General features: G+C 45.1%; 1 protein-coding gene across 2 annotated transcripts in view; it reads left to right on the top strand.

Annotated features, from left to right (window-relative positions):
• The window catches only part of LDLRAD3 (low density lipoprotein receptor class A domain containing 3), a 287,633-nt gene that overhangs the window by 91,852 nt on the left and 177,180 nt on the right, over positions 1 to 18,601 (top strand). Inside the window, exon 2 of one of the 2 annotated variants that reach the window (XM_025355716.1) lies at positions 86 to 232. The exons of the other annotated variant lie outside the window; for it this stretch is intronic. Coding sequence (XP_025211501.1) covers positions 86 to 232 — 147 coding nt within the window. The remainder of the gene's footprint in view (positions 1 to 85; positions 233 to 18,601) is intronic. 2 annotated transcript variants of the gene reach the window in all.

Here is an 18,601-nt window from a genome sequence, read left to right as displayed (position 1 = left end):
ATACCGAACCAGACACCTTTCAGCTGAGGGGCGCTCAGGTCCCTACTGTTGCTGTGCCATCTGACCTGTCCCCTCTCTCCAACAGAGAGCCAGCTGCTCCCCGGGAACAACTTTACCAACGAGTGCAACATACCAGGCAACTTCATGTGCAGCAATGGACGGTGCATCCCGGGCGCCTGGCAGTGTGACGGGCTGCCTGACTGCTTCGACAAGAGTGATGAGAAGGAGTGCCGTGAGTGACCTGGCCCTTTGCTGGGGTGGGGTGGCAGCCATCCTGGGGCAGAGGGGAGCCGGTCCTGAGCTGGCTTAGACCCTGCACACTCTGCCTGCTGCAAGCTGGTGGTTTTGTGCCTCTTGCCAGCAGTCCTGCTTCTCTGCTGTATCTCCATCTCAGTGTCACATGATCTGTGTAGACACAGGGATCTTGGTGGAGGTGGAGCTAAGGCTTTGAGAGAGCAGAAGGTTTTACCATCAGGCTCTACTAATCCCTACCCTGGAGTCCCGCTCTTGCCTTCATTTTATATACAAACCAACTGAGCATCCCAGAGGTTATATGGCTGCAGCACCTTAAAACCAGCAAGTGGCACATTAGACGTGGGAACCCAGGGCTGCCTGACTCCAGGGTCCATGCTGGTGACCATCTGACAGAGCACCATGGAATTTTCTTGATGATTAAATGAGGCATAGCATCCCACCAAGTATCCAGCATGGAGTTGGCACTGAATACATAGTAACGTGCTTTCCCATCCCCTTTTCTCTGCCAATAGATATGGCTTGAGCCTTTGCTGGGGACATCATCTCCTAATGGGCACCACCAGGATCCGATGGTTTTGTGATCCTCCCCACCCCACCTCCTTTTCAGCCCTTTGCCTGTTTTGTGCCGCCGAAACATGTGTGAGAGTTGGGTTGATGGTCATCCACGAGAAAAGAGGCACCGGGGATGTGAGTTGAAAGGGTCCGTGGTGTCAAGTGATCCTGCTCCCTGCCCTGCAGAGGTGTATTTCTCTTCCTCTTCAGTTTGTCTCTGCAGAGTGAGCTTGGCCATGTGCCCTGTGTGGTTGTCCTCCTGGGTGCCCTGGTAGGTAGGAAACATGACTGACAAGTGGTGGGCACAGTGTTGTCTCACAGGGGATTGCCTTGAGACCACATGACTAGACGATGGTTCCTGGCTCTTTCGTGTGCTTTGGGCACCAGGCCACGTGGCCTGTCTGACAGTAGAACTGTGTGTCCTGGCTCTGAGCCTGCTGTCTCCCTGGAAGCCAGCTGAGGAAACAGCTGAGGACAGGTTAATCATTTGAACTTCTTTTTTTTTTTTTTCTCCCCGAAATGGAGTCTTGCTGTGTCACCCGGGGCTGGAGTGCAGTGGCGCGATCTTGGCTCACTGTAACCCCCACCTCCCAGGTTCAAGCAATTCTCCTACCTCAGCCTTCTGAGTAGCTGGGATTACAGGTGCCCACCACTGTGCCCGACTAATTTTTGTATTTTTAATAGAGACGGGGTTTTACCATGTTGGCCAGGCTGGTCTCAAACTCCTGACCTCATGATCCGCCCACCTCAGCCTCCCAAAGTGCTGGGATTACAGGCGTGAGCCACCGCGCCCAGCCAATCATTTGAATTTTTAACATATCTCTGACTGGAATTTGGGGCCCCCGTCTGTTGACGCACAGGAAGGGGTACCTCTGACCAGAATTTGGGGCCCCCGTCTGTTGACGCACAGAAAGGGGCACTGGCTTTGGAGTTCACATACCTCTGGAGCAAGCTGCCCCCTCTGAAACTGGCCCTTTGCCCATCCAAGGGGTCCCGTATCCCCAGTGCCTGCTCCTGCCCTTCAGAGAAGTTTCTGGGATGGGAAAATTGAGGTGTGTTTTTTGGGGAGAATACTTCATACTGCTTGTTGCATGTGACCTTTCTGAAATGATGACTATACGCGTGAATTTTTATTTTTGCAGAACTGTTTGTTTGTTGTCTTCCAGCCCAGGCTGAAATACAATGGCATGATCATAGCTCACTGCAGCCTCCACCTCCTGGGCTCAAGTGATTCTCCCACTTTGCCCCCCCCAGTAGCTGGGAGCACAGGAGTGCGCCATCACGCCTGGCTAATGTATTTTTATTTTTTGTAGAGACAGGGTTTCACCATGTTGCCCAGGTTGCTCTTGAACCCCTGAGCTCAAGCAATCCACCTACCTCCGCCTCGCAATGTGCTGGGATTACAGGTTACAGGTGTGAGCCACCAAGCCCGGCCTGTAGAATTATTTTGTAAAAGTATTACGTCTAGTTTAGCTTTTCTCTGTTTCTAACATGGCCTCAGAATTACTAGAGCTGTAACATTAGTAAGCTGAGCAAATGACATAGTATGTGTGAGCTCTGTCATCTGTCTGGTTTTAAGGATTTATTAAACACTCTACAAGTGTGCCAAGTTACCATTTTTGAGATATGGTGTATATTTGACCTTTGGCACATGCGGATTGTTGTTAGCTGACCTGGGAATATTTGGGACATGATGTTTCCGAAAGAACGCAGGGTTAAGGAGTTAATTCCTAAATTGTATTCCCAGCTTTGTCAGTAGCAGCTGTGTGATACTAGTGCAATCTCTGACATTCTGTGTCCTGTCACAAAATCTTATGATTTTAGAATTCATGCTCAAATGGGAAGACATGGTGGAGAGCAAATATTTTTTTAAAAAGATGTTGCTCGCAGCTGCCTGGAGCTGCTTGGTTTGGTTTGGAACAGGCTCATTCTTGGCTATTCTCCATTCATTTTTTTCTCCTGACTTCCTACCTTTAGCACCCAAGTGTGGTGGAGATTTGAGTGGCATTTATGTAGTCTTTTGAGCAAAACATAATTAAAAAACCATGTGCCCCAAACGTATATTAACCTCTCTCTGTAGCCCTTCTTTTTTTGTCTTTAAATTGTGAAAACAGAACATTAGAAAGTTTAGATAGTAGAGGGAAGGAGAAAAAGTCCCTTTTCTAAAACAAATTCTACTTTCATTTAAAATTTCTTATATATTCCCTTCCAGCCTAGGACTTGAGGGTGTGAGCCCTTCAGAAGGCCTATTTGTGTCAAAATCTGAGCCCTTCTTCCCCCTTAGGGGGCTGTGTGATCGTGGGAAACTTACCAGAATGTTCTAAACTTTAGCCTTTGGGAGAATTAAAGAGAATTCTTTAACCTCCTGGTGCCTCAATTTCCTCCTCTCCAAAACAGGGGTAATAAAGGCTTCTGATACTTAACACTGTTGTGAAGTTTTAACCTGTATGAAGCACGCAGCGCAGTGCCTGTATACAGTAAGTGGCTTGTAAACATGAACTATTATTGGTTAAATCTGTACCAACTATTTTATTTGGTGGTTGTCATGGGGAAATACGGTTCAATTGCCTGCTTTTTTCTACTTAACATTAGAGGCCCTTGGCCACATTCTATATTGAGGATTCACAGTTGTTTTGGGAGGCTGCCTAATGCTCTGTCAGGTAGACACACTGTAAGTTAACCATCCCCCTGTGTTTCAGTCTCTTCTGTTTCACTCTCTTCCGCACTTTTACTTCTGCTGATCAAAATGTTTAGGATCATTTAAGGAACTTATGCTTAACCAGATCACGGAAATATACAATGGTTTCAGCCAGAGCCAGGGTGGACAGAGCTGAGGTCTCCAGGGTGACCAACTTGACCACCTTTTCAAGGATGATTGGAACGGCTGATGCAGAATTCCTGCCGCCTTCCTGGAGGGAGGGAAGCTGGTTCTGTGTCTTGCTCATGAGCTACGAAGCCCTTTCTCTGATTCTTTGGAACAACTGGGTACCGAAGGGGAGGCGAGTGAAGGTGGCAGTGTTCTCGCCTCAGAGAGGTGATTACTTCAAGTGCCCTGTGGAGCTTTGGCATTGGGAAGATAATACGCTTCTTAAAAAAGAGAGAATTCTTGCCCTTTCCAAAGGGCAAGAAAGAGCCTGCAGAGGTGTGTCATGGTGGGATATGAGGCAGTGAGCAGCTCTTCTGTATCCACAGCACAGGAAGGATTTTTACCAGACAGGAAGAATTTTTTTAAAAATTTTTATCGTGAAGGTAATAAGACCACATATTGTAAAAACTGAGGGCAGAGAAGGAGGAAAAGCGTATGTACTCAGATCCACTGTTGGCATTCTGGAAGTTCTCATTCAGGCTTTTCCCCAGTGTAATCGCCAGGGGTGTACAGTTTTATATTTTGACATTTTTTCATGTAACATTTCAATTTCAACCTGTTAACATTTTTTCTGTATCTTCCTCCATTTTCCTCTTTGTCATTTTTAGTGCCATTAACTTGCTATAATATGGTTTATTTACACATAATTTGGCATTTCTCTTCTTTCCAGTTTTCCACTATGGGAAACAGTGCTCACTTGTGAACAGGAGGGTGGACATGACTTCCCCTCTGTTTTGAGAAAGTTGCTTAGGCTCAATTCTCAGAATTAAAATTACTGGGTGAGAGGGAAGGCACCTTTTCTTGGCTCTTGACACCAACTGCCCACTTGTTTTGCTAAAGTTTTGCACTAGTTTGCTGGCAATGTGTGAAAACTATGACTTTATTTTAGTCGTGGCAGCCCTGGGTAACATCTTTAAAAAATATTTTTCTGGTTAATTTAATAATTGAAAACGGTTACTTTTTTTAAATTTAAACAAATTATCTAGCGAGATTGTTTTCCCTTACCTCTACTTACTAGTTTTATTTTTTTGTGAGATACCTATTGATGGACTAAAATTAATTTCCAGCTGAGTTAAGACATTAGATTTTCTGCCTCTTGAATCTATAGAAGAGGCTCATTTGGGGACACTTTGAGTGTATTTCTGTTCTTAGTTAGTGGAATGCCCTCAGAGATAGTTTTATCCAAATAGCTTTAAAATAAAAGGAATAAAGATAATGTTTTAGAAAAACGAGGAAGCACCATGGAAGTCCTGATTATGAGGAGAGCTTATTAGAGCTTCCTCTAGGCCACACTATCCCAGGCATTTTACATTCTATTGATTCGTTTGATCATTGCAGAAGCTTTATTAGTAAAGGGCTGGTGTCATCTCCAGATGAGGAAATTGAGCAGTAGAGCGATTCCATGGAGCTTGCCTGTTGGCCCAGAAAATAAGTCTCCATAACCTTCTTCTGTCAGAGACCCCCAGTGGGGGCTTTCAATCTTTTTCTCCAGTTACCTGTTACCCTGCTGAAATGGAATGTTACTGCTATCATGACATATTATCCTGTCGAACCTGCTTTATAAAAAGATTCTAAAAACATCGATAATGGTTTCTTATGGAAATGAATATTTACATGGCTGTTAGTCCCGGGAGTTTCTGAAATGTTTTCCTTGAAGAGACTGTCCTTTGATTGGTGTTGCCTTCTGTAATAAAGCAGCAATCCAAATTTCCAGAACCCACAGGGGACTGGGAGTCAAGAGCCTTAAGTTCTGTGTCGATGTTAGCTGCCATCTGTCTGTGTTCTAACCAAGTGGTTGGGGGGATCCTGAATGTTTGGGGTCCTCTTCCCATGGCGGTTCATTTTCTCCTTTGGAAAGTTACACCGATTGATGTCTTTGGCTTTGCGTTTACAGACCTGGCCATTTATGTTTGATGGGTGTGTTTGGTTGGGGGGAGGTGTGGAGGAGGGATACATTTGAGGACTTTGTCAAATGATAAAATATGAACGAATCTCCAAATCCAGCTATAGGAAAGTAGGTGCAAAAATGGGATTTGAATTTTACTTGCTTTTACTGTTCCTGACCATTTCTTGAACATGTGTTATTATTGCTCTGGTGCGAAGGCAGAAATCCATGAGATAGGGTTGAGAGGGCAAGTTTGGGCAAATGATCCCCAAGAAATATAAAAGAGCAAGAAAGCTGGGGTTGAGATTGTTCAGGCTCCATACTCTTCCTCTTTCCTTTTTAGCATCTTCCTCGCCTTCTGCCTCTAGGTGGTGCCACCTATATTTTCTTTTAACCTCGCACTACAGGGCAAGTAGAGATGTGGGAAAAAGCTGGATTCTGAGTTATCCTTTACCTTTACTAAGCTTTACCAGGAATTCAGCTGTTTCTCTAGGGCACCTAATACCGGCTCCACACACAAAATGCCTCTGGAAATCAGGAAGCTTTCTTTTTTTCTTTTTTTGAGATGGAGTCTCGCTGTGTCACCCAGGCTGGAGTGCAGTGGCGCGATCTAGGCTCACTGCAAGCTCCGCCTCCCGGGTTCACGCCATTCTCCTGTCTCAGCCTCCCGAGTGGCTGGGATTACAGGCGCCCGCTACCACGCCCAGCTAATTGTTTTTTGTATTTTTTTAGTAGAGACAGGGTTTCACTGTGTTAGCCAGGATGGTCTCGAACTCCTGACCTGGTGATCCGCCCACCTCGGCCTCCCAAAGTGCTGGGATTACAGGCGTGAGCCACCACGCCCAGCCTAGGAAGCTTTCATAGGATGGATAGAGCTTGCGGCTTCTTCTCTTGGACTGTTCTGTCGTTTCTCAAAGAAGGGGATGTGTTGGCTGATGGGCTGTGGCTTAGGGAGGCAGCCTGTCAGTCACTGTGTGCAGCTGCAGTGGGCTCAGGTCTCCCCATCACTGTGTAGAAAGCAGAACTGGTACAGCACTATCATTTTGGGTTGAATTGTAGCCCAACCTTCCCCCACAATTTTCCTGTGTTGAAGTCCTAACCCCTAGTATTTCAGAATGTGACTTTATTTAAAGATGGGGTTTTATAAAGATAACCAAGTAAAAATGAAGTCATTAGGTGGGTCCTAATCCAATATGACTGGTGTCCTTATAAAAGGGGAAATTTGGACACAGAAATATGTACAGAGGGGAGACGATGTGAAGACTTGTAGCAAGAAGACAGCTATCTACAATCCAAGGAGAGGGCCTGAAGCAGATCCTTCCCTCACAGCCCCCAGAGGGAGTCAAGCCTGCTAACACCTTGATTTCAGACTCCTGGCCATCAGAACTGTGAGACAATAAATTCTGTGGTTGAAGCTGTCCAATTTGTGGTACTTGGTTATGGCAGCCCTAGCAAACTAACACGACTATCAACCTATCTCCTTTGTTTTAAAAAATAAATTATTATAGGCTGGGCTTGGTGGCTTACGCCTGTAATCCCAGCACTTTGGGAGGCTGAGACAGGCAGATCCCTTGAGCCCAGGAATTTGAGATCAGCCTGGGCAACATGGTGAAATCCTGACTCTACTAAAAATACAAAAATTAGCCAGATGTAGTGGCGGGAACCTGTAATCCCAGCTACTCGGGTGACTGAGGCACAAGATTTACTTGAACCCGGGAGGTGGAGGTCACAGTGAGCTGAGATTGTGCCACTGCACTCCAGCCTGAGTGACAGAGTGAGACCTTATCTCAAAACAAACCCCCAAAATTATTATATAGTGAATGATAGCTTCCTGCAGCTGTCTAACAGACTGACATGTGCAGACATCCTGCTTTCATTTTTTCCTTTAACAATTTGCAAGTAAGAATCTCACTGTTATGGGTCAAATTGTGTCTTCCAAAAGGATATAGGATATGTTGAAATCTGAACCCCCGTATCTTAGAATGTGACCTTATTTGGAAATGGGGGTCCTTGTGGATGTAATTAGTTAAGATGAGGTTGTACTGGAGTAGGGTGGGCCCTTAATCCAATGTGAATGTTGTCATTATAAGAAGATAATATGAAGATATGAGGGAAGAAGACCATGTGACAACAGAGGCAGAGACTGGAGGGAGGCACCCGCAAGCCAAGGAGTGACCACCATCACCAGAAGCCGGCCTCTGCCCAGTCCACGTGGACCTTTTCTTAACCCCCTACTGCCCAGCCTCTCGGGAAGAGTCACGCCCTCTGTTCCTTCTGGAGGCCCACTGCTTTCTCATATGAGTGAGGTGTCCGGTTTTTTTTCGCATCTTGGTTCTTGGCAAGCCACTGCTAGCTAAGGGCTGAATTCCAAAGGCCTTCTGAAGGAGCTGAGCCTCAGAAAACATAACTGGCACTCCAAAGGGTCTAGAGAATATCATCGTGGTTTAAAGATCTGTCCATCAAACACTTCGGAATGAAAAGACATGCTCTTTCACAGCGCTTATGGTATGGAGGAAATCCAAGACCTATGTATATTAGCGTTGCCTCTTTTCTCATGGAGTCATTCTGTTTGTATTTGGTTTTTAAATGACTCACCTAATTCCTGGCATGATCCTCACTTCACTGAATTTCTTTAGTCTTAAATTCAAAACCATAAATCCTATGGTTAAGAACAGGAGCTTTGGGCCCAGACAGTACTGAGTTCTCCCCACAGCTTCCATTTATGACGTGTGCAGCCCTGGGGCTTACCATGCACCTGTTTTCTCATCTGTAAAATGGAGGTAATAGCAGTTCCTATCCCAGAGGTGTGATATTTCGGGGGTGATATTTCAAACATCTAGTAAGCGCTGTGTCCAGGCCCTAAGCCAGTTAGAAAGGAGTGGATTTAAACAATAGGTATTGTTTCCTGGTGCAGACAAGGTGAAGATCAGCTCTGTGAGTCTGACATGAGCTAATGTGAGGCTTGTAGCTGGTGCCTGGTGTGAGTTAAGCATTCAGTGAATGCTAGCTGACCCTATTCCCTCAAACACATATATGCTGGTGACATTTCCTGGCCAGCGCAATGCTGGGAGTTATTACTCCCCTGTTCCCAACACCTCCCTCCTGCACTTCCCCTTCCCACACCCGGTCTTTTCTTGCTCTTAGTTCGAGAGCCTGTGCCATGGAAACACCATCATCTGCTAGGTCAACATCTGCTTTTCACTGTCCGGTCTTGAACACACATTCATGAGCTTGCATGAAATTGCTTTTAGCTTAGAGCTCCAGGGAGCCAGCCAGACACCCAAACTGGTACAAAAGGGAAGGAAACAAACATTTGAGGGGCTGAGGTGAGCCAGGGTCTTGAGGTTGCAGGGAAGGAAGCTTGGAGGTACCTCCTCTGCATTCAGATGGGGACCTGTGTCTTAATGGACCTGCAGTAGGCGCCCACCCTCAGAGTGGCTGCCTTAGGCTGTTCTCAGCTCTGCTGGAGCCCTGCACAATTAAACACCTAAGTGGATTTTAATGACGATATTTTGCTTCAGCGCCCAGGCTTCTCAGCCTCCATGAGTATGTAGTCTCTTCCACCTTCACCACACTGGCCTGAAGTGAGCACCACTCCCTGTGGCCTTCAGCATTGTAGGCCTAGAACTTGCAAAAATTACTGTCTTCCTGATTCCTTCTTGCCACTCTAGATGTGCTCTTTGTGCCTCGTGGCCTGTGGTGAGGACGGACTTTCAGTTCAGATGTTGGAATCACAGCATGAAGTTTCAGGTGGGCATCTGATAGGCACCCACCTACATACGGACGTTTCCAGGTTGTCAGGCTACACTTAACATGCATTTGACTGTACTCACACTTTTCTTAAAGGCCCCTGGTAGATTTTTGAAGATGTTGGTAATTTTAGACTAGGTGGAGAAGTACAAAGTGCTCCAAATCTTTCCAGTTTTATTAGTTTCCTAGGGCTGCTGTAACAGAATACCACAAACTGGGTGGCTTAGAACAACAGATACTTATTCTTTCACAGTTCTAGAGGCTAGGTGTCTAAAGCAAGCTGTCGACCCGGCCGTGGTTTCTCTGAAGGTTCTAGGGGAGGATCCTTCCTTGCCTTGTCCTCACTTCTACTGATTTGCTTTCTGATATGGTTTGGCTCTGTGTCCCCACCCAAGTCTCACCTTGAATTGTAATAATCCCCACGTGGTCATGGGTGGGACCTGGTGGGAGGTAATTGAATCATGGGGGTGGGTTTTTCCTGTACTGTTCTCGTGAGAGTGAATAAGTCTCATGAGATCTGATGAGTTTTTTGTTTGTTTGTTTCATTAAAAAAAAATTTATTTCAGTAGTTTTTGAGGAACAGGTGGTTTTTGGTTACATGGTAAGTTCTTTTTAAATTTTAAGTTCTGGGATACATGTGCAGTGTGTGCAAGTTTGTTACATAGGTATACATGTGCCATGGTGGTTTCCTGCACCCATCAAACACATCATCTAGGTTTTAAGTCCCACATGCATTAGGTATTTGTCCTGATGCTCTCCCTCCCCTCGCCCCCACCCCCAACAGGCCCCAGTGTGTGATGTACCCCTCCCTGTGTCCATGTGTACCCATTGTTCAGCTCCCACTTATGAGTGAGAACATGCAGTGTTTGATTTTCTGTTCCTGTGTTAGTTTGCTGAGAATGATGGCTTCCAGCTTCATCCATGTCCCTGCAAAGGACGTGAACTCATTCTTTTTTATGGCTGCATAGTATTCCATGGTGTATATGTGCCACATTTTCTTTATCCAGTCTGATCTGATGGTTTTATAAATGGGGTTCCCCTGTACAAGCTCTGTTGCATGCCGCCATGTAAAACGTGGCTTTGCTCCTTCTTTGCCTTCTGCCATGATTGTGAGGCCTCCCCAGCCATGCGGAACTGTGAGTCCATTAAACCTCTTTTTCTTTATAAATTACCTAGTTTCAGGTATGTCTTTATTAGCAGCGTAAGAACAGACTAATACACTGTCCATCATTGTGTTCTTTGGCTTGTAGATGCATCACTCCCGTCTCTGCCTCTGTCATCCCATGGTTCTGTCCCTGTGTCTCTTTGCTTTTTTGTCCAAATTTCTTTTTTAAGGACACTGATCATTGGCTTAAGACCCACCCTAATCTAGTATGACTTTATCTTAACTTCATTATATCAGCAAAGACCCAATTTCCAAATATAAGGTCACATTCACAGGTCCCAGGGCACTATTCAACCTGCTACACTGGGTAAATATTGAGGAGGTGAAGCTCCCAGTGACCAGCAGCTACCACCGGAGGAGGCCTTTGCAAACTCAGCTGCCTGGTGGTCCCCATGCTGTGTGGATGCTCACTGCATTCACTTGGGGAATATCGCTGTTAATTGTTTTACCTCTGCCTTTGTAGCATGGTGGTTATGGAACAGAACCAAGTGTGTCAATAAAACGGGAATGATTTGAATGCCTAAGAAGGTTGATTCAAATGAGAAAATAAAATAAATATGTATATTTTTAAAGTCAGCTGGATGTACTCTTTTTTCTTCTGTAATCTGATGCCTGCCTTTGGCCACTTCCATAATGTGAAGATACTCTAAATGCTAGTGAGTGTGTATAGCAGTCTGTGGAAGTTCTGTGCTTTTAGTAGCTCTGGGGCTGGAGGGGGCTGCTGTGGACTAAGCACAGTGTCACCAGCTCTCCGCTGTCCAGCCCCGCTTGGAACCTGGGAGGGTTCCAACTGGGGGTCCCAGTCAGGTTTTGTTTGTCCTGCACAAGGACACGAAAAACAAGAATTAGTTGCCAGTGTTTATAAAGCAAGAGCTTGCACATAAAAGTTAGGATTATCAGGTTTTCTTGAGAAATCAGATATTAGGTGACTTTTTGCACTCATAGAGAACCATGTCCATTCTGCATCTATCATGTATTTCCCCATCTTGATCATTCTAAGGCCTCCAGTGTTTTTAAAATTCCGAGACACCCATTTTTTTCCCCCACATTTTTCAATGGACTAAGAAAACAGAGTCTAATTTAATTGGCAGAGTTGTTCCTTTCTTAGTTGTGCATAAAATAGTGGCGTGCTTTGCACTCAGTGGCATCTTGGATTCAATGAAATGCACTAATTTTCTCTGATTGCTAGCATATGATGTTTCAGCCAACGGTGCTGAACATTTCCAAACAGATCCATGCACCATGTGTGTGTTATGTTTTCCTTTGGGTGCTGTGCTTAGAGGATAGCAGACAGGGTGCAGAGTGAGAAGGACCTGGCTCTGCAGCCAGCACTGCCAGGATTGAATCCTGGCTCTATCATCTGGGAGCTGTGCGACCTGGGCAAGGTACTTGGCCTCAGTTTCCTCATAACTCCCCTGGCATTTTTGTGAGGATTACATGAGCTGAAACCTTGAAAACCCTTCAAACAGCAGCGGGCACAGAGGAAGCACTCCATCAATATCAGCTGTACTCCTGGCAGTGTGGAGGTCCCAGCTCTGCCCCTAGCTAGTCACTTCTCTTCTTGGAATCTCAGTTCCTTCATCTGGGAAATGGGAGCAGATGTGAAAAGGGTCAGGGTGAAAATACATATGAAGGTGCTGGCGCCTGCTGCATCGCAGGCACTTAATGTGATATGCTTTCCATCTTCTGCCTTCCTCAGGGATGCATTGTGCCCTAAAAGGGAGAGCCTCCAGGGTTGCCAGAGAGTTTTTGATCCAGGCTCCTTCAGGTGTCAAAGATGAGCTGGGTGATGCTCCATAGGTTCTCCTTTCTAATAGGTGACAGTTCTGTTTCAGAAATACTGTGGATGTTCAGGTTGACAGCACATAAGTCAAACTTAGCCCCTTCCTTTCCCTGAACCATTTTCAGGAGATGGAACCCGGGGAGCTTGTCATAGTCTGGTTCTGAGGAGTGGGCTGGGGGACAGCCTAGGATGGGGAGCCCCACTCCAACTACAATGCTGTTGAGTTCCCATTGACACCCCCAACCACTGCCCAGGGGGTGAGAAGAATCAGACTATCTACCTGAGGTCCCGGGGCTCCCTCCCTTGAAGCTGGGACAGAAGACCCAAGACTCTGGTTGGGAAGAAGTTGAGTCAAGTCTCTTGAGATAAGGCTTCCTGGAGCCTAGAGAAAAACTGAGAAGAACTTATCCAATTAAGTAACTCCCAGGAGAAGAGTGACTGTTTCATTTTCTGAAGTGACTAAATGCCCCAGTTCTTAGAAAGTTTGTTTCATTATTTAGTTAAATCTCCCATCACATATCCCTGCTGTTACCATTCTGATCCTATTCTGGTGGTGACAGGGAAACTTGGACGGCATCTGCAAGAATCCCACCAGGCCCCTTCCAGCTCCCTTGGTCCTTCCTAGGTGACAGCAGCTGTTGTTTGAGACCTGCCACTGCTTTCTTGGAAACTACCAATTTAAATGCCAATATTGTCACCAGCTGAGAAGTGAGTGGCATGGAGTCGTCTTAAAGTCATCTTTTAAACCAATTCTTTTGCACAAATATCAGCTTCATTCCATCTCGCCGGTCTTCTTCCCCACTTCCAGAGAGCTTCATTATCATCAGCAGTGTGTGCTGCCTTTTCTCTGCCTGCGAAGGGAGAATCTTAATGAAATAGCTCTGAGCTGGGGGGCAGGGGTCATGTTTCTGTGTTTCTGGAATGAGTGTGGTCAGGTTGCCTGGGCCCCTGTCATTCTGGCATGCTCTCATTGCCAGGACTTGGCTGTAACTGCAAAATATAGTCAGTGGTAACACGCTTGGTAATTGCTAATAAAATTTAAATGGCTGCAAAATCACAGAACATCAAAAAAAATTTTTCTCCTGGCACATCCAGACAAATCTTGCTGATCCAAGTTAGGGTGTGCAGTCCTTATTTTTATTTTTTAATGCAGACTTGCACTCTTTTCTGCAACATAGCTAGTGTGCCGTCGCCAAATGACTTTTTAAAAAAATCTTGAGACAGATGAGAAAATAATAATTAAAAAAAGAGAATATGGTGCATTCATATAATGCAGACACGTGATCAGAGAGACTCTTTCGCTAGTAACACTTGAATATTAGTTTTCTAAAGGTTTAGAGTGGGAGGAGATGGGGGTAGAGAATCTTTAAAGTCAAAAGGTAACTGCATACCCCTCTTCAGAAACTTTAGCTTTTGACGTGGTTAATGCCATGTCCTTTTCTCAGATCACTACAAGAGGAGTCACATAAAATGTGGGGAATGTCTTAGGGCTGAAAGGCTGTTGGGTGTTCTAGAATCAGTGATTGGAAGGCTAAGGACTGAGGTAGGTTACATTACAAGTATTCGGTGTTCTATAGCACCACAGAGTTCCAGGTTAATTTCAAATTAAAATACAGTCTCTTACTCCACTGGAAAGGCATCGTTTGCATGTACCTGAGTTACCTATTTCTATTATCCATGCCCTTCATTTTGGTGGGATAAGGGTGGAGAGGCAAAAAGTTAGTGTCTCAGATTCTCCATGGGATTTAAATATGCAGGGTCTGAAGACCATCTTGGCTGCTGCTGTCTGTTGTCAAGTGAAGGGTTGTTTGCCTCTCCTGCTCCTTTGGGATCTAGCAATAAAGCCTGTGATGTTTACTGACCTCTGAGAGGGAGGTGAGGAGAAGAGACCCGATAATTTTGTTTATTTGGAGAGAGGAGGGAGGGAGGCCATCCCGTTGCCTTCTCGAATCACATAGAGAGCTACGAGAGAATGCTTCAAAGATGGATTGGACACTGTTGGAGGAGTAGGTGATTGTGGTGAGGAGGTTTCCATGATCTGTGTTTTCCTTTGGCTGTTTTGAACATTTTAGCCAATGACAGGTTAACTGTAGCAGGATCCTGCTGGTAGCTGTATATTTGTTCCTGAGCCTGTGCAAGCCCATCACCATCATCTGCTGCATGTCTGTAGACCTTGTCCTGTTGAGCCCTGAGTAGTGCCTGCTTTTTGATGCTCAAACCACATATTCACGTTGTTGTCGGTCCCCAGGCAGCAGGGCAGGCAGTGTGGTGGGCCACTGAGTGAAGCTGTTGGATGACAGGGAGCAGATGGCCCTGATGCAGAACACGGTGGGTGTCTGCCACTTGTCTGACTTTAAAATCCAAGCTGGGGCTATTCCCAGTTCCCTGGAATGGAGGCCACTGGCCAGTCAGATGCTGTTAAGGGAAAGTTGAGTGTAGTTCAGTGGTGACAGTGCTGGCCGCCTTGATTCAAGACCTGGCTGCTGCATCCTCTCCATTTCTCATCACTACTGGCACTCAGAGCCTATACTGAGTGTCCCTTTAGATGGATGTATTCTCTGCTTTATTTTTCTATTTAATCTTCTCAGAGTGCCAGTATCTTAATCCATTCAAATACTACTAACTGGGTGGCTTATAAACAGCAACACTTATTTTTCTCAGTTCTGGAGTGGGGAAGTCTAAGACCAAGGCACTGACAGATTTGGTGTTTGGTGAGGGCTCGCATCCTGGTTTGTGGACAGCCGTCTTCTCTCTGTGTCCTCATAGGGTGTAATGGATGCTTGAGCTCCCTTGGGCCTTTTTCATAATGGCACTAATCTCATTAATGAGGGCTCCACCCTCATGATCTAACCAGATCCCAAGAGCTCCGCCTCCTAATACCATCACATTGGAGACTAGGGCCTGAACAGAAGAATTTCAGGAGGACAAAAACATCCAGTCCATTGCAGGGTAGAAGAACTTTCATGGAAAAGGAAAGCCTAAATACAGCCCTGTGGGTAAAGAAAGAAGAGGATGCTGCATATTTAGGCCTGCCCATGGTGATTCCTATGGCTGGTTGGAAGGAAGAGGAGAGATTTCAGGGGTGCCTAGAGAAGTATGTAGTGGGTCAGGCAGGCAGGGCTGCATAAGCCAAGGGAAGGAAATAGCCGTGTGCTTAGTGGTCAACAGGGTTGAGAGCGTTGGCTCCAAAGTCAGATGAGTGAGTCAAATCATGCTGTACCTCTACCTAGCTGTGTGATCCTGGGCAAGTTACTTAACCTCCCTGTACCTCAGTTGCCACATCTGTAAAATGAGATAGGAATAGTTCCTATGCCACGGGCTGGTGAAGATTAAATGACTCTCTGTAAAGTTCTTAGAAAACACCTGCTTCACAGTAAGCATTCAACAAATGTTTGTTGCAACTCTTGACAATACTTCATGCTTTAAATTCTCCTGTATAAAAGTTATGGCCAAAAAGTTGTAAATGCTTGCCTGCCATCATCTGTTAGTCACCAGACTAACCATAATGACATGACTCATAAATTTTCTGAATGAATAAAGGAGTACTGGCGTGTTATCTTGGTGGCTCAGCGTGGTGCTGCTAAACAAAAAGAAAGAAAAGAATAATAAAAATGAAACAAACTAAGTTTTGAGTTGTCTCTTGAATAACCACAAAATAAAGGGCTAAGCTCTTTGCCACCTTGGGCTCCTGGGCTCTTAGGGACAGTGCCCAACCAGTACTTTCTAAAATTGTGCTTGATGGGTCATCTTACTCATTTGTTAATGTAGATTTGGGGATGACTCAAAAGCTGCTGGAATAGAATTCTTAGAAACAGAGTGGAGCCCAGGAGTCTGCACCTGAACAAGCAGCCCAGGGGAGTCTGGCGCTCCCTCCATTTTGAAACTCATCTGTCATAGGACTAGACTAAGTCTCACTGAGTGAGGAATTTGGTTGGACAAATCTTGCATTGCCAACCTCTTTTGATGTCTGGGTAGAGGAAATGTCCAGCAGAGCATTCCTTCTGCTAAGTCCAGGCAGATGCATTGCAGTTAGTATGGTGGCCTCAAAAGCACACTGTTTTGAAGAGGGAGTGCTAAGTAATGGGATGGCGACATGATACGGGTTATTGCTTTGTTTTGCTTTTAAAGTTCTTTCATGCGTATTATCTCCTAAAGAAATAAAATAGATCGCAGATGCTTTCATTGCAATGCCCATGAGAGGAAATGACTTTATCTGAGCCAGAAATGAAATTCTCAGCAAGAGGCTCCTGTCCGTTGGAATTTCAACAAATATTGCCAACAAGATTATATGCCTGTTCACAGTGGATATCTCTGGAAGGTGGGATAATGATAATTGTTCTTCTCTAACATCATCTTATTTTTGCACGAGAGGCGGTGTGTGGCGTGCTTGAAAATACACAAGCTTGACATGGGCCAATCTGGGTTTGTCCTAGTTCCTTTGCATACTGGACACGTTATTTAATCTCTCTGTACCTCAGTTTCCTCATCTGTGAAATGGGGAAATAATAAAATAGTATCTACCTCCTACAGTTTAAATACATTTATACCTGTTATATGTTTAACTGGTATTAACAATGCTTGATCTTTCTTAGTTGTTGAAAAGAATTAGCTATAGTTATTAACAATGTCATCAAAGTACATGCAACTGGTAGTCCTTGGAGCATAAATTAAAGCATAAAGAGAAATGCTGCCCAGGTCCTGGCAGCTGATGTGTGAAGGGTCTAGCATATCTGTCATAAGGACCAATCGGGATTTGCTAGGACCCAGCTCTCTGATTTGGGGTCTGATTTTTTTTTTTTTTTTTTTTAATCTCTGCAGTGAGGAGTAGGACTCCTATCAGTGTTTTTCTAACTGTACTTCTTGGAGTGCCAAAGGGAGAAAGGAGAGCACCTGAGCCATGGGGGCTTGGAGCGTGGACTCTTGTCCTTGCTGAAAGCAAAGCAGCTACAAGTCTATTTTGTAAAAAAATATCTATTGGGCTTGAGATTTGATTTTCACAGAGACTTCTGTGGTAAACAGACAAAAGGGTTGATTCCTACTGGACTTGCTCCCTAAGCAGCCTTTTTTTTCTTTCTTTTTTAAAATCTCATTTTGACATCTGTGATTCCAAAGACAGCACCGTAATTGTCTTTTTTCAGAACAGAGCTCACTTCCAACTATCAAAGCATGGGAGTACTCAGAAATTTATTTCTCATAATGAGCCAAAATCTCTCTGCAGCTCTTTAAAGGTAGCTGTGGAGCACCTTGGGTGCTAATGAGCTCCCTGTTAATAGAAATGCTCAGGCTTGTATTAGTTTCAGGTCCCGGCTTCACTCATGACTGGCTGTGTTGTGTGTCTAGGTAAGTCTCGCCACCTGTCCAAGAAATAAATATGAGGATGTATGCAAAGTCCTCGGTACAGTGCCTGGTAGGCGTCAGCCTTGGCTGCCACCAGCAGCAGCAACACTACTGTTCTAATAATCAGAAGTGACTGGTGCACATCTGCTTGGAATCCTCTTCCCGTGACCCCAGAAGAGAGTCTTATGTTCATGGTTAAGGATGATTTTTAGATGATGCCATTAAGATCTCTCTTCAGTGCCCCTGACACTGCAAATGGGCCATGCGCCATTAGGAGATGCGGCCTTTCACAGTTACTACAGAGGCTACCTGGAAACATTGTATGAGCACCTCCAGGAAGTTGTGAACATGTGACTCTTATAAGGAGTCACCCTAATGCTAGCAGTTAGCTATGCCCACGGACAAAGTGATGGATAGGGTTCCCTAGAGTCCATCAGTCCTTCACTCTTCCCTTTGCCCTGCAGGGTGTATTTCAGAAGAAAACATAAAACTGTGGATTGTATAATCATCCTCTGATGCAAACCAAACTTTGGCAAGTATGAACGATTATGAAAACAATGCACATGTGAAACGCACTTTCCCTGCGCTCTCTGTTCTAACATCCCAGGTTATGTGCCAGGTTTCCGCCCCCCCCCCCCCTATTTTCTGCATTTCAGAAATATTTTGTTTTTCATTCCAGACTGTGGGAGTACAAAGGCAGATTTGTGTCATCACTTAATTTGTTAATTCTGCCAGGATTTTTCTCCCACCAACCGGCAATCCTTTTTGCAGTCTTATATTTAAGGCTGGCCTTGAGGAAAATTACATAGGAGCAGCATTGTATTTACCCTTTGTATGACTGCAGGGGATGTGAGTAAAATCAAAACAAAACAAACCATTTTAAAAACAAAACAGTGCCTCTGTGAGTGAATTCCAGAGTAGACTGATATGCCATGGCTGAGCAAGGTAGAAGAGCAGCTCTTCTTGACCCTGCATGGAACTTAGAGCATGGAGTTTTACTTTACTGAA

This window comes from Theropithecus gelada, chromosome 14, assembly GCF_003255815.1.
Source record: "Theropithecus gelada isolate Dixy chromosome 14, Tgel_1.0, whole genome shotgun sequence".
Classification (NCBI taxonomy): domain Eukaryota; kingdom Metazoa; phylum Chordata; class Mammalia; order Primates; family Cercopithecidae; genus Theropithecus; species Theropithecus gelada.
This window is presented reverse-complemented; position numbering and strand designations above follow the sequence as displayed.